Below are 16,860 nucleotides of genomic sequence, written 5' to 3'. Positions count from 1 at the left end.
AGGTCCACATAGGGCTCGGGACAGCACGGGTAGTACTTCACGTTCCTCTCCGCGTTGGAGAAGATGATATCCCACTCGTTGCTTTGGATGTAGTCGTTTAGCTCGAAGGCGGGCCCGTAGACGAACTGCAGATCCAGCTTGCTACCGTCGTAGGTCCAGGAGCCGAACTTGAGGTGACAGGTTTGCACGTCGAAGGGGAAGTGCCGGATGTCGATGGAGCAGGACGACTTGAAGACGGCCTGTGGGATCCAGACGACGTCCCCGTTATCGGAGAGCACGCAGAGAGCGTCCCGGAGTTCTCCTAGCCGTGTGTCAGCACTGGGGGCAGAGAGAGCGGGCAGGTCGGTTACGCTGAGTACCAGTGCGGTTAATAGTAGCCGGCCTCATTTCGTGTTAGTAATTTGAAAATAAGATAAGTGTTAAATGATGAAGGGCATGTGGGAGGGGAGAGCATGAGGGTTTGGTGTGGAGTTGGTCTGAGGGTGGGGTGGGGTTTGTGTGTGTGTGTGTGTGTGTGTGTGTGTGTGTGTGTGTATGTATGTGTGTATGTGTATGTGTGTGTCTGTCTGTCTGTGTATGTGTCTGTGTGTGTGCCTGTGTGTGTGTATGTGTGTGTGTGTGTGTGTGTGTATGTGTGTGAGTGTGTGTGGGTGTGTGTGTGTGTGTGTGTTATCAAAACTGGGGGTGGGGATGAAATATTAAAGGTTTTGTTTTATAGTTGTCTGCATGGCTTCATTCGGTTTCACCTGACGATGATTGTTTGGTGTTATCTCTCTTTCTTTTTTTCTGTTTTTCTTTTCTTTTGGGTTGGTGTCAGGTGCTGGAAAGGGTAGGTTGGGTTTTACGCGGCAGAGAACATAAAGATGGAAGTCATTCGAGGAATACATTTTCAGCTGAAATGAACACATCTATTTTCGTTGCATAGCTAGAGCGTTGCAAAGCCAATCAAGCATTTATGTACACGCATGCTATTGCACATGATCATTTAGTGTAAAGAAAGTAAAAATAAGAAACACAGAAACACAAAATAAAATACAGAAACAAAGAAAAAAAAGAAAAAAGAAAGAAATAATGACAAAGGGAAGTGAGAAAAAAAGAAAGAAAGAGGGCAAGCAAACAACGGAGTAAGGCAATGTACGATATGCCAATGAGGGGTTACGGGATTGGCGGTCGTGGTTGTATTGAGTAGGGGGAGGACGGGGGAGATTGAGGGGGTGGACACATGTTTCTCAAAAACTAAACATTTGCGCTAAGAAACACCAGCTTGAGCAGTGTTATGACAAAAATGTCAAAGAACTTTCAAAAGGGAATCGTCCGAAAGCTTTCGAATCACAGAGCTTTGCCGGAAAGTACACGAAAAGACAACAGACGCTTGAAAAAAAAAGCCAAACGTCTATGAAGAACCTGCTCCCTAATTGCTACCTGTCACCGGCATTTCTCGTTATCAAACAACGAGTGTGCAGAAGCCAATTGCGACGGATTTGCTTAACCTACAGCAAATTTCATGACAAGAGGACGTCCAAATCTGTGAGCCCCTCTAAAAAAAAAAAGAAGTCACAAATCGATAGGCTCACACCACATCTAGTGTCTAAACAAAACCCGTCTTATCTACCATTCGCATGCTCGGCATCATCCCAAACTGCTAACTCTTGCCTGTCAGACGCAGAATCCGGGGTTTTCCAGGCCTGCCAGTGACCAATTCCACCAAAACAAAAAGGAAGAAAAAGAAGAAAAAAAACACGCTCCCGGCCCTGATGGGCATACAGATAGGAACGTCAGGGCCATAGCCATAGTAGACAGGGGCTTTAACCCTGCAGCGTGAACGCGTTTTGGAATCAGCAGGGTAGGGATGCGCTCTTGAGGAAGACAAATAGCTGCAAAAAGTTACCGAGTGGCCCAGATTTGTAAAATAATATTCTCCTTTTCTGTCTCTGTCTCTCTCGTATCTTTGTCTCTGTCTCTGTCTTGCCGGTTGTCTCTCTGTCTCTGTGTGTTTCTCTCTGTCTGTCTCTCTCTGTCTCTGTCTCTCTCTCTTTCTCTCTGTCTCTCTCTCTCTCTCTCTCTCTCTCTCTCTCTCTCTCTCTCTCTCTCTCTCTCGATCTCTCTCTCTCTCTGACCTCTATCTTGGAAACCATTTTGAAGGGGTCGAACGTCTACATGGTACATACAGTCCAACAGCGACACATGGCCAGTTATAGTAACACATTCACACCAAAAATAAAAGACAGAAACGAATGAAAAAACAAAGGAAGAAACAAAGAAGTAAGACAAAAAAGAGGGAACAAAATGAGGAAATAAAACGAAAGAAAGAAAGAACGAAACCAAAAAACAAAAAAAAAGAAAGAAAGAAAGAAAGAAAGAACAGCAAAACAGATAAACTGACAGCTAGAAAAACAAACACGAAAAGGCAAAAGTCAAACAAACAGACAATACATTGATCAATTCACAAATCAAGCTATAATTAACCAACCACTAAATACTCAATGTACACAACACTTACTAGTTGTATAGTTTGATATCCGGTTTCCATATGTCTTCATTGCGCACGCGCACTTTGGTAATGTTCCCGTATTCTTCTTTTGACCAGTTGAGGTGCATGTCGTTCCAGTTCTGAAATAAAAAGAGAATAGAAAGGCTCATGAATGGGAGATCGTAACACAGCAGATACACAAACATAGAATATATAGAACACTAAAGCAAGCTTCCAGTTGAAAGCAATGAATGATTAAGTCTTGTAGGGCGATAAAACAAGCTTCTAGATGAATGCGATAACAATGCTCCGAAAAGCATTCTTAGACGGAAATGTTCCCTCGAAACGAGGCAAAAAGACACTCCTCGTCAGCCCGTATAGTCTACAGTATCGCCAGCAAAATCACCTTGATGACTAATAGTTTTCTTGTTGCTCGTTTCTCATGCTTCGCCATGATTGCTTGCACAGAGTTATGTTTCCTTCATGACGAGGGCGTGTGATCACGTTCGCAGATAATTCAAACTAACTAGGTTACACTCTGAAAAGGGAAAGACGACGCAAGAAACTCACACAAATGTCAATGCATAGAAATTCAAGTTCATTTCCGTTGCATAATTATTTTGTTGTGAAGAAATACAAACGCAACATTCAAATCAAAACTTTCGTTTTGTTCGTTGATTAAAAATGTTGACAAGATATTGATTCCTCAAAAGTATGTTCCTCAAAAGTGGACATACTCGTTCTTTCTGAACATGTACGAGCGTATGTATGGGTCGTTGTTTATGTTGTTGTTGTTTTACCGACAATAGATGGTCTCTGAATTATGTTTGTCTTTAAAACTCACCAAGGCTAGTGTAACTGACCGAAGTGCCAAATAGATTGACTGCTTTAAGTTGCTGTGACTATGAAATAGTGTGGTCTGCATTTAATCTTGTCAGCTGCATTTAAATAACAAACACATAATCAAATTATAAATCAATCAAACAATGATTCTTCAAACCAAAATGAATGAACCAATCTGCGTTTTCTCGATTGCTATATCTCTGCCGCCGCTTCTCTTTCACGGGTGTTTCACCGTGGTTTTGCCTGTTTTCGCCAAGTCTAAACATTTACAAACATTAAAACGCATCGATCCAACATCTTATTAGATTCATAACGTCAACAAGCGCTTGCATGCATATACTATTCCAAATGGGTTCAATAAATGTTGTATTTCGTTTAGTTCTCATTAACTGCAAAGCTTTTTTTTAATCCAAATAAATCACATATTCTTTGCCACCGGCCGTGAACTTTCAATGTCTTTATTGCGTAAGCGCATTTTAGTAATGTTCCCGTTGTCTTCTTTCGACCGAGTTGGCGCAATTTAACCAAATTACGCCAGTATGTATGTATTGTTGCAAATAAGTATACGGTAGTTACGGTAATTATACCATCCGTTTTAAAATGTTTTATTTCTGTTTTTCTTTTTTCTTTGAGTACATCGCATTTGTATGAATGAGTGTGCAATAAGTATTCCACCCACTTAAAAAAAACGACAGTATTGACAGAATGTTTTCTTCTTTTCTTCTTTTTCGGACGTGCATCGTATTTATACTATAAGTGCATCGTTTTATTGTTCTTCTTTTCATGAGTGCTTCCCGTAATTGTATTGGGACATTGCTTTTTGCGCTATAACAGACATCATCGTCTAGGCATTAGATTTCCTTATCCCTGGTTTTACCAGGGCAAGCCATTAGGGAAAAACACACGAGGAACCTGAAGAATATGGTAATTCCACTCTCTTTACGGGGAGTTTAGCCAGACGTGCTTCGAAGCTCAAATGGTTTGAACATTGATCCGACAAGGTAAACATTCTTTGCACTGGATTTCGGGTAAAATATGGACAGGGCTTGACTTTAGGCTGCTCTAAAATCAACAGTCAACATGCTCCAAACAACGCTGGGGTTTGGAAATAGATGTTGTGAAAGTTGTTGTATGTAATTCGAAACATGCCAATCATTGCAAGGAACCTGACACGGTCTTTCCCAGACAAAAACAAATATATTTGTGCCAATTAATATTGAGGACAGTCGAAACGAGTTCAAACTTGTTAAAAGTAACTATTACAAATCCTCATACAAAATAAATGTTGCTACAACATTAATACACACTTGAAATGAACATAATGGCAGGAAGAGAAAAGTCATACTTTGCAGGTTGAGATTATGACGCGCATATAAGCCTACATAACACATGCGCAGTACTGTTTCTCAAAATATGTTTACTTCCTCGCGAATAACACTTCGCTGATCAGCGCAAGCTGTTTGAATGTCCTACCGACAGTGTCCAATCGTCACATAGAAATGTAACTTCAGCGTTGTATTGCACCGCTCAAGCATGTATGCGTTGATGAATGCAAGCGCGCATGTGTGTGTGTGTGTGTGAGTGTGTGAGTGTGTGTGTGTGTGTGTGTGTGTATGTGTGTGTGTGTGTGTGTGTGTGCGTGCGTGCGTGTGTGTGTGTGTGTGTGTGTGTTTGGTGCGTGTGTGTGTGTGTGTGTGTGTGTGTGTGTGTGTGTGTGTGTGTGTGTGTGTGTGTGTGTGTGTGTGTGTGTGTGTGTGTGTGTGTGCGTGCGTGCTTGCGTGTGCGTGTATGCGTGCGTTCAAATATATATTATTCGTTTTAACAAAAGCAGGATCCGGAAACAAAACCGACATCATTTTAGCTAGTTTGCACGCATGCACGAGTGTTTTCAAGTCTTTATTTTAAACCAGAAGGTTTACAATAGACAGCATGCATCAGCAAATCTTGTTGTGACAACTGGTCCATAAACATTAATGAATAACCCATAGCACGGTTATTCACCACTAGTTGTGCGACTAAACAGACCATACAAGATGCATGAATGGTGCACGCATCTCACCTGCGCTTGCCATTCACTCTGAACAAAACAGAAAGCTCGACTGCCTGCAACGCCTTGAAAGCATTCGATTTGTTGTTGCTGCATAGGCGTAATTGGTGTCTACAGACAAACCCACTCATGCACACACACAAAAAACGAGTTTACGTGGGAGTTTCAGCCCATGAACGCAGAAGAAGAAGAAGAAGAATGGTGAATACAGAAACATCCTATGACTGTGTAACTTGCTCGGCGCCTTGTGATATTTTATGAAAACGTCGCACAATTTTCTTAGAATAATGTACAATATGCTTCAAAAGTATATTCATTATAGGAATTGAAAATAAATTCAAAATGCTTTTTTTGAAATGTGACCCTCCACCACGGAATGAGTGTTACGAAGCGGTTTACTCGTATTTGTGGTAATGTGTATTGTTGTAAATAGAATAGACTATAGCGATGGTCAGACATTGGAAAGGGCTATAGGCTGCATACCGTCGCGTTGACCGCAGTTGAACCTTTGTGTAACTGACAAGGTTTTCACGTGCAAGTAATGCAGGCGACAGCTCACTGGCAATGTCATAGCAAGAACGACTTTGTAAAATCAGTCGCCGTCAAGGAGCCAAGCTCGACTCGTGTTTTTCGTAACACTTTAGCAGACGGGCTCCTGTTTTAGGTATCTGACTGAAGAAGGATGAAGACTGACGAACTTTCCCTATCAGTCTACGTGATATCTTCCATTTTCATATTCATGCCAGGCCGGCGACTGTACTAAATGTTGGCTTTACACTCTTTCGAGGTATGTTTGAAACCGGTTATATTTTCATGTCATGCTGTCGTATGTGAGAAGAGTGACTGTTTCTGTGTTTAATGTTATTGTGTAGGCCTAAGCTATTGTGCTACACTGCTTAAACATGTGAGGGTTTTACGTAACGTTTTCTTGGCTTTAGAAAACAGGAATTAACGTGTAAATAATTATATTGGCTCATGCAGCTTAATATGTTGGACGAGTGAGTATTTTTATTGTGCGAGTGAAAGAAACTAAAGACAAGTTGATTTATGGACTATAAACTTTACAGTGTTCCAACTGGGGGGTTTTCATCGCCGGAGGCTGAACTGAACCAGTCAACTGCGGCTTGGTGTACATGACCATGGCATGGAGAGCTGGCAGGGTTCTACAGTTAGCCGCCGAGACGAACTGGAAGGATCAAGGACTACGTCAAGCAATGGTTGCGGTGTCGTGAGGACTGGTGCACCCTTGTCAGTCGTCTGAAGGACTTACAGCCATACCAACATCTTGAAAGCCGAAAGATGGCAGTAGGGTAACGTACAGTAGAATACCTATTCGTCTTACCTGTTAAGCTGCTTTGTTTGAGCCAAAAGGTGTCTGCGTCTTGGACTGTAGAGTTTCTTGCGGTGTTGTCGGCCTAGGGTACTGGTCGAAGCCCGGAAATGATTTTGTGATGTAAAAAGCTTTGTAAACAATAATAATTAGTCTTGGCAGTGTCAAGATCCATTTAACACCAGGTTTTTGCGTGTGTGAGTGAGTGTGTGCTTGTGCCTTGTAAGCTACGGTAGCGGACAACTATTCAGATTACATTCAAGTCTGTAAACAAATACTAAACTTATAGAGTGGTGTAGAGGCATTTATGATTGTCTAGAAACCGGGCAATAAGAGACCATAACATCTGGCGCAATAAGGGCTATACCACTCCATAACAAATGGCGCCCAATAGTGTTTGTTTGTTTGACTCTTTAGCAGTATTGTTTTCTATCTCAAGGCACGTGCGCTTACACGGGTGTGAATGATTGTTTTGTTTGTCCTGTTTGTCCAGTAACATTTTCAGATTTGATTTGATTTTTGATTTGATGTGTTGACTGGCATATTCTTGCAAGGCCAGGGTCTTACTCGAGTTTCATTCATGATATTTTTTTTAAACAGCTTCTGAACATGACCAGTATATAATTCTTTTGACTTTTTGGATAATCTCTGATCGAGATTCAGAAAATTTCATCGTTTTTTCAACAATTCATTTTCTTTTGAGGAAAGGGGGTGATGTTACGAAGCGGTTTACTCGTATTTGTGGTAATGTGTATTGTTGTAAATAGAATAGACTATAGCGATGGTCAGACATTGGAAAGGGCTATAGGCTGCATACCGTCGCGTTGACCGCAGTTGAACCTTTGTGTAACTGACAAGGTTTTCACGTGCAAGTAATGCAGGCGACAGCTCACTGGCAATGTCATAGCAAGAACGACTTTGTAAAATCAGTCGCCGTCAAGGAGCCAAGCTCGACTCGTGTTTTTCGTAACACTTTAGCAGACGGGCTCCTGTTTTAGGTATCTGACTGAAGAAGGATGAAGACTGACGAACTTTCCCTATCAGTCTACGTGATATCTTCCATTTTCATATTCATGCCAGGCCGGCGACTGTACTAAATGTTGGCTTTACACTCTTTCGAGGTATGTTTGAAACCGGTTATATTTTCATGTCATGCTGTCGTATGTGAGAAGAGTGACTGTTTCTGTGTTTAATGTTATTGTGTAGGCCTAAGCTATTGTGCTACACTGCTTAAACATGTGAGGGGTTTACGTAACGTTTTCTTGGCTTTAGAAAACAGGAATTAACGTGTAAATAATTATATTGGCTCATGCAGCTTAATATGTTGGACGAGTGAGTATTTTTATTGTGCGAGTGAAAGAAACTAAAGACAAGTTGATTTATGGACTATAAACTTTACAGTGTTCCAACTGGGGGGTTTTCATCGCCGGAGGCTGAACTGAACCAGTCAACTGCGGCTTGGTGTACATGACCATGGCATGGAGAGCTGGCAGGGTTCTACAGTTAGCCGCCGAGACGAACTGGAAGGATCAAGGACTACGTCAAGCAATGGTTGCGGTGTCGTGAGGACTGGTGCACCCTTGTCAGTCGTCTGAAGGACTTACAGCCATACCAACATCTTGAAAGCCGAAAGATGGCAGTAGGGTAACGTACAGTAGAATACCTATTCGTCTTACCTGTTAAGCTGCTTTGTTTGAGCCAAAAGGTGTCTGCGTCTTGGACTGTAGAGTTTCTTGCGGTGTTGTCGGCCTAGGGTACTGGTCGAAGCCCGGAAATGATTTTGTGATGTAAAAAGCTTTGTAAACAATAATAATTAGTCTTGGCAGTGTCAAGATCCATTTAACACCAGGTTTTTGCGTGTGTGAGTGAGTGTGTGCTTGTGCCTTGTAAGCTACGGTAGCGGACAACTATTCAGATTACATTCAAGTCTGTAAACAAATACTAAACTTATAGAGTGGTGTAGAGGCATTTATGATTGTCTAGAAACCGGGCAATAAGAGACCATAACATCTGGCGCAATAAGGGCTATACCACTCCATAACAATGAGTCACATGTCACCTTTGCAAGATTTTCATATTTTTACATTTTCCTAAAGAGTTTTTTTATGGTCAATCCAGTGGTGAAAACCGTTTTAGAAAAGAGCGAAAAATGTTTGAGTTATAAGCCTGTGACTAAGGTGACCCTCACACTATGTTACCAGACACTCTCCGGACTTATATCAAGCCTAACGCAGAACCGCGCGAGGTGACATGCGACTCATTTCGTGGGGGAGGGTCACAAATCAGCTTTTACGAAAACAACACCATCACTTCGAATCACCCATCCGACGCCCAAACTCTTCTCTCTTATACACCTGCATCCCTGCAAAATGACTACAGATTGCGTGTTCACGTCCGCGGCATTACCGCTCTACCAACTGCAGCTGTCTAAACAAGCACAACACAGAGAAATAATAAATCTCCATACCTTTCACACCATGGCACTTTCAAAAACATAAATTATTTCGTAGCTCTTGAATCCTGTAGCCAACGTTAAAACTGCTTTCCTTTTTCTCGATTCGTTAAACTCGTTCGTATGGGCAACACAGAGTAAATGTGACCATACTAAGAACCAACACACCTTGAAATGACCTGTACAAGTGACTTCCAGGTAACACTTAATGTAACGATCATATCCTCAATCAAAACTTAAGCTAAATCTTATGAAGAAATGTAATCGGAATCAATATCAAATCAGAATCAAACGTAGCTATAAGTTTAGTGCAAATACTCAAAGCCCGTTATAAACATGTTATGGTCCTAAACAGTATAACCGGTGTTGTTTGGGGCATTGTTCAAAAAATGGACATTAACATTTACATCAACGTTTTTCCCTTGGACCCGTTTTCTGTCCGATACAATGAGTATTGACCCTACAATTAGGACGTGTATAAAGGATATATCCTTGTTTACTTGAGTATGTTCGACAATAATAGTTAGATTACATCTAAATAAACGAAGTGTGTGTGCACATATACTTTGCATATGCATTATCAGGTCAATGTTGTTATGCAAATTGCAAACTTCAGAATGGTGTTTTGCTTGTGTCAGGCATTCTGTGTTTTGGCTAACGGTTACAGGCAATACGCAGAATGTCTGCTAGCTTCGCGGATTGTGTGTTTCATTTACAGTGGGACATATGATGATAAAACACCTTTGGGACCAGTCAAAATTGTTCTTACATAGCAGGTGTTCTTTTTTTTAAGGTACATTTTACTCAAGAATAAAAACAATACAAAATAAACACACCTGTAAGTTTGCAGAACGTTTCATTATAGACAACACGAAACATTGAAATATGTTGTCTATAACCAAACGTTCAAATAAAATATCCGTTCTTGTTTTGTTTTGTTTTTATCTTTATTTTTAAACGTTAGCATTTAAGTGTGTATGTTCGAACGTTAGCATTTAAGTGTGTATGTTCGAACGTTAGCATTTAAGTGTGTATGTTCGAACGTTAGCATTTAAGTGGGTATGTTCGAACGTTAGCATTTAAGTGTGTATGTTCGAACGTTAGCATTTAAGTGTGTATGTTCGAACGTTAGCATTTAAGTGTGTATGTTCGAACGTTAGCATTTAAGTGTGTATGTTCGAACGTCAGCATTTAAGTGTGTATGTTCGAACGTTAGCATTTAAGTGTGTATGTTCGAACGTTAGCATTTAAGTGTGTATGTTCGAACGTTAGCATTTAAGTGTGTATGTTCGAACGTTAGCATTTAAGTGTGTATGTTCGAACGTTAGCATTTAAGTGTGTATGTTCGAACGTTAGCATTTAAGTGTGTATGTTCGAACGTTAGCATTTAAGTGTGTATGTTCGAACGTTAGCATTTAAGTGTGTATGTTCGAACGTTAGCATGTAAGTGTGTATGTTCGAACGTTAGCATGTAAGTGTGTATGTTCGAACGTTAGCAGTCGATCGCAGTCCGGACTGTTACTATTTATTAAAGTTTATATACCGAGGTAAAAAAAACAAGTCGCTTAAGGCGAAATTACTACATTTAGTCAAGCTGTGGAACTCACAGAATGAAACTGAACGTAGTCCGCCGCTAGTGCAAAAGGCAGTTAAAGTGACGAGCCTGTTTGGCGCGGAAGCGGTTGCGCTGTGCTTCATAGCACGCTTTACTGTACCTCTCTTCGTTTTAACTTTCTGAGCGTGTTTTTAATCCAAACATATCATATCTATATGTTTTTGGAATCAGGAACCGACAAGGAATAAGAAAAAATTGTTTTTAAATCGATTTCGGAAATGTAATTTTGATCATAATTTTTATATTTTTAATTTTCAGAGCTTGTTTTTAATCCCAATATAACATATGTATATGTTTTTGGAATCAGAAAATGAAGAAAAATAAGATGAAATTGTTTTTGGATCGTTTAATAAAAAAATAATTTTAATTACAAGTTTCCGATTTTTAATGACCAAACTCACTCATTAGTTTTTAAGCCACCAAGCTGAAATGCAATACCAAACCCCGGCCTTCGTCGAAGATTGCTTGGCCAAAATTTCAATCAATTTAATTGAAAAATGAGGGTGTGACAGTGCCGCCTCAACTTTTACAAAAAGCCGGATATGACGTCACCAAATGTATTTATCGACAAAAAGAAAAAAAAGGTCCGGGGATATCATACCCAGGAACTCTCATGTCAAATTTCATAAAGATCGGCCCAGTAGTTTAGTCTGAATCGCTCTACACACACACACACACACACACACACACACACACACACACACACACACACACACACACACACACACACACACACACATACACCACGACCCTCGTCTCGATTCCCCCCTCTATGTTAAAACATTTAGTCAAAACTTGACTAAATGTAAACAGAAGGTGTACTATATTGACATGAGATGCCTCACATCGCAGGTACTGCATCCCCAACACTACCCCCCCCCCCCCCTTTTCCCCTTTACTCACATAGGTGGCCCAGACGTTGGTTGTGAGGATCTGGTTGCGCTCGTCCAGGTCGAGGATCTGGATGAGGGAGAGGCCGTACTTGATAGTGATGGTGTCGTTCTGGTCCTTGACGGGCCTGCCCATGATTCCCAGGTCCTTGTAGTTCCGGATCAGGTCCTGGATCAGCCGCTTCTCGTGGGACATCTCCACTGGAGCTGTAACATATAGGAGTTGTGGATCGATGAATAACGCTGGCAGGACCAACGAGGTAAAACAAGAAACAGGAGAAAAAATCGTACGTGAGAAATAGAGACAGATTGACGGACAAACATACAGGTAGACAGAGACATAGACAGAGACATAGACAGATATAAACAAAAAGAAGAGACAGACAGACGGACAGACAGAGAGATAGAGAGAGAGGGAGACAGAGAGAGACAGAGACAGAGAGATAGAAAAAAACCCACCAAAAAGGCGATGACAGTCAGGGAAACCCATTTTGACGTATAACAGCAGCAGTAGTAGACCGCGAAGCTCATCAACAGAAACAACTGAAGAAGAATATAAACGAAACAAAATGGGGGAAAAATAACAGGAAACCGGGTTGGACAAATATATGCATTTTTCCGCCTCCGAGGCAAAACACTTGATGTAAGAGAAGTGGGTGTCGTGGTCTTCAAAGTTTAAAACTCACATGAAGTGGAAATATGTGCGAAAGATAAATGGCGAACAGGCAAAGAAAAATACAACGCAGAGAGAGAGAGAGAGAGAGAGAGAGAGAGAGAGAGAGAGAGAGAGAGAGAGAGAGAGAGAAGAGAGAGAGAGAGAGAGAGAGAGAGAGAGAGAGAGAGAGAGAGAGAGAGGGAGGGAGAGAGTGTGAGAGAGAAAAAGGAAGGAAGGGAGATAGACAGACAGACAGAGAGCAAGAGAGAAATAAAGAAAGAGATGGAGTGCCCAGGAAGATTGGAGGTACGGAGTCAGACAGCAGACAGGCATAAAGACAGACAAGCAGACATATACACAGACACACACGCTCACAGGCACGCATGTACGTACTCACACACACACACACACACATACACACACACACACACACACACACACACACATACACCGCACTAACACTTTGACACCTACTTTCGACCTTTAAGCGTTGTGCATAGTTGCTCCTCTTGACACAGAAAAGCAAAACAACCACCAACAGAGTAACCAATATTGATAACCAATATCAGTCACACTAGCACCACACAATACAAACCATGCATTAATTGGGATCCACCTGCAAAACGTTTTTGCGTGTCATGATTGAAACGATAGAAACTACGATCTGGAGCTAAAATTCCTTTTTTTCTTCTTTTTTTGTGGCATAATTATGCAATTACGTCGCACACAAAGACAAATTCATCGTCATTAATATGAAATTTATACCCGGGAAAAATAGTGCACTGGCTCCGATTGCATTCGCATAGCTATCAAAATATCCTTTGGAGATAAAACCTTAGATCGTTGAAAATGATTTTCTTCAACCAGTTAGAAGATAATGCATTCATTTACAACACTGTCCACTTTCGCCAGGACCGGGAACATGCGTTTGATATTGCACTGGGAAATTGACGTATCAAATTTCAAAACCATTTTGAATGCACAGGATTCGTGACCTGTCCAACATTACTTTGTCTAAACTATTAACTGTTTTGTTACTATTTCACGAATTATTTCACGTGCATGCTGCCTGACTACACTACAACTCCAAAATAAAAACGTTATCATCTACACGGGAAGTCTCTGGCTAAAAATGAACACAAAATGCCGTATCTCTGCAAACATAAAGTAGGACATAAAAATAACGATACTACAGGCGGTTGAAAACCCAGCAAAAAAAGTGTGAATCCTTCTCACAGTGTCACGTTCATGTGTATTTGATAACGTGAAAGTGTATACCGCGATCAAGATGATCCGATCAGCGTGTGGCACAGTGCCCCAAATACGCCCAAACATTGGCATCTAAATAGCATGTAATAGAGATAAGCAGATCATGTGTCATTTTAGACAGCTAACTCAATTATCAAAACTAGGACAACCCCCAAGCAAACTGCATGGCTTAAACGTGTAACAGTAAAAGGGGGCAGGGGCAGGAGGGGGTGGTTCAAGGGAAATACGAAAGCGTGGAAACGCGAGGAAAAACATCAAAATTGGCGAAAAGATCCGAGGTGCAAAAACAAGTTGGAATTAGTTTGCGAGTAATGTGATCAGGACTGAATTTTAAAATTTACCCTGCCTGCTTCAACATTTTCTGTTCAAGCTACTCCGACACTACATCATGTTGATTCGCACGTCTAAAGTTCGATATTGTGCCGTTTGAATGTGGTATGAAGAGCAAAATGAAAGAAGTAACATGTCTCGTCTTCAAACTTTCTTGATTAGAAAGAAAACGCTTCTTGTTGCCAGTCCGCTCTGTGATCCCAAGAACTAATTTCCTGTGTGTTTAAGAGAGATAGAGACAAAATAGAGAGAAAGATCAATTAACATCAAATCGAATCAAATCAAATGTTATGTTACGAGGGTTGTGGCATAAGCAATACAAAAGAGAGAGAGAGAGAGAGAGAGAGAGAGAGAGAGAGAGAGAGAGAGAGAGAGAGAGAGAGAGAGAGAGAGAGAGAGAGAGAGAGAGAGAGAGAGAGAGAGAGAGAGAGAGAGAGAGAGAGAGAGAGAGAGAAGAGAGAGAGAGAGAGAGAGAGAAAGAGAGAGAGAGAGAGAGAGAGAGAGAGAAAGAGAGAGAGAGAGAGAGAGAAAGAGAGAGAGAGAGAGAGAGAGAAGGAGAGAGAGATAGAGATAGAGAGATAGAGAGACAGACAGACAGACAGACAGAAACACCGAAAAAGGAGAACAAGACAGGCACAAAAATATAACGTGAGCTCATATCTTACCCAGCCAGGTAATAGGAGAGAATGAATTCGAGAGGAAAATCGAATACCTATTAAAGTCCACCCTCCACAACTCTTGAAATGGCTTCCATGCAAATTGGAACGAGAATCAAATAAGGCTAGCAGATGGGCCAGACTGCATCTCTGACAAGACAAATGGGCAATAAAACTCTTCACAAGCTTTCCTTCTTTGAGCTTTTTGGCAGGGAATAAATGGAGATATCTTATTGCAATAAAAATGCCAAAGGAAAAGGAATATGCGGAATTATCCAGAACGAGGTAGTCTTACAAAAGTGAAAAAAGAATGGGTGTTAACAGTATTCTTGCAAATGTTCCACGATCTAGAAATGTTACGCCATATCAAACATAATATTAAACTATCTAAATGTGTATATGTGACCCTCCACCACGAAATGAGTCGCATGTCACCTCGCGCGGTTCTGCGCTAGGCTTAATATAAGTCCGGGGAGTGTCTGGTAACAGTGTGAGGGTCACCTTAGTCACATGCTTATAACTCAAACAGTTTTTGCTCTTTTCTAAAACGGTTTTCACCACTGGATAGAGCATACAAAACTCTTTAGGAAAATGTAAAAATATGAAAATCATGCAAAGGTGACATGCGACTCATACCGTCGTGGACGGTCACATATGTCGTGCCGAATTCACGGAATTGCCTAATTCGCGGAATCGGCAACATTTTTGCCCATTTCGCGTAATCGGCAAAACGCTGCCCATTTCGCGAATTAGGCCGCGTTTTGCCGAAAATGCGCAAAGGCACATCGAACCAATAAAAACTGTGCAAGATAATACTGGCCAAGTTCTTGTACAGATTTGAAGCGTCCCTCAACTCATTGTCTCCCTGGTAGGATATATCCGTACCCACTCATATGGCTCTATCTGACCAGGTACGGATATATCCGATCAGACTGTTAGCTTTAGTCGCTTCCTGTAACGTCCATCTAACGCCTGCATTCCAGTGTGTAGATACACAGTTATTACACAGTTACTACTGTGACAGGGAGACTACCGTCGCCCTTCACAGCAGACTCTGCAGAGTTGTTCGCTTTAGAAGTAGGCAACACCTGTGGATTGTAGAGTTCTGTTTGTGATGGGGTCTGGCGGCTTTTGTCTCTCTGTATGTTCATGGATTCCTTTGCGAATGCATAACAGTTTTTATAGGGCTTAGAAATAAGCTCTAACATTCTCAATCCTGTTTGATTGGACTTCGCCTCCAAAGGTGATTGTGGTGTTTCGGCACTCGGTTACACTACAATTCTGAGTGACCTGCTGCAGCACAGCTAGTCTCGGCTAAAAAAAAAACTTGGTCAACATAGGTGGGATAGAAAGTGTTAAAGAACACGTACCCGCTTCCCATCCCTAAGATTTGCAATATCAAAATAGTAAAAAAAGACAAATAGGAAAAATTGAATGGAAAAACAATGGGAGGTGGGGATATTGATGAAAAAGGATGGCAAGGAAGGAGAAGAAGTAAATGTAAAAACACACAAAGCGTTCAATTCCCTCAGGAAAACTTCTGCCTTGGAGCAAGCTGTGAGTTAAGTAGAGAGGAGGAATAATCAGTAGTGGGAAAATGACTCCCAGACAATAAATTACTTGAATTTACCTCGCATCAGCAAAAGCGCAAAACGGCACTTGCATCACGGGCGTGCATTTAAATGTTGTTATGAGCCTTTGGGTATTGTCAATTTCTACAAATACAGATAAATCAGATAGCTATCGCATTTAGACCTTTGTTCGCCAGGACAATGACCATTTTGCACTGACCGTTTGCATGATATCCTAGAATTCTAAGAAATGCTCTCATTTCTCACAAGAAAAAAGACACCCCTGCGCAGAACGTTCATCACAATCCTCTCTCCGTATATCTCTGTCTGTCAGTCTGTCAGTCTGTGAATCTGTGAATCTGTCTGTCTGTCTGTCTGTCTGTCTGACTGTGCCCCAAAAGACATTCTTGTGCGGTGCTCTGTGAGAGGTATTTTGTTTGTGTTTAATATTATTTTGTTTGGACCTAGCTATTGATGTGTACATTATTGTTTGTTGTATGTTTATCAGGGTTTGCTAGTGTGTGATAGGGTTCGTGTCCGTCTGTAGATGTTAGTTTCTTTGTTAGTCCTGTGTTGACAACTCTTCGACAAGCGCTTAGAACTGTACCCACGGAATACGCGCTATATAAGCTTCATATTGATTGATTGCTTGATTGATTGAATGACTGTGTGTCTGGCTGTTTGTCTGTCTGTCTGTCTGTCTTTCTTTCTTTAATTGTCTCTGTCGGTCTG

At 41.2% G+C, this 16,860-nt stretch overlaps 1 protein-coding gene and 1 long non-coding RNA gene across 2 annotated transcripts in view; both read right to left on the bottom strand.

The window, feature by feature from the left end:
- LOC138959619 (acetylcholine receptor subunit alpha-type acr-16-like) overlaps window positions 1-11,850 on the bottom strand; it is a 24,301-nt gene extending 12,451 nt beyond the window's left edge. The window contains exons 1-3 of the mRNA XM_070331180.1: window positions 11,661-11,850; window positions 2,501-2,610; window positions 1-318 (exon numbers count right to left, since the gene is read on the bottom strand). The exon at window positions 1-318 is cut by the window's left edge and continues 134 nt beyond it. Of these exons, the coding sequence (XP_070187281.1) occupies window positions 1-318; window positions 2,501-2,610; window positions 11,661-11,843 (611 nt within the window). The 5' untranslated portion in view covers window positions 11,844-11,850. The remainder of the gene's footprint in view (window positions 319-2,500; window positions 2,611-11,660) is intronic.
- Window positions 1-16,860, bottom strand: part of LOC138959624 (uncharacterized) — a 345,659-nt gene that overhangs the window by 168,769 nt on the left and 160,030 nt on the right. The gene's annotated exons all lie outside the window — the stretch shown is intronic.

This window comes from Littorina saxatilis, linkage group LG2, assembly GCF_037325665.1.
Source record: "Littorina saxatilis isolate snail1 linkage group LG2, US_GU_Lsax_2.0, whole genome shotgun sequence".
NCBI lineage: Eukaryota > Metazoa > Mollusca > Gastropoda > Littorinimorpha > Littorinidae > Littorina > Littorina saxatilis.
Note: the sequence above shows the minus strand (reverse complement) of the source record. Positions and strands in the feature narration are given on the sequence as shown.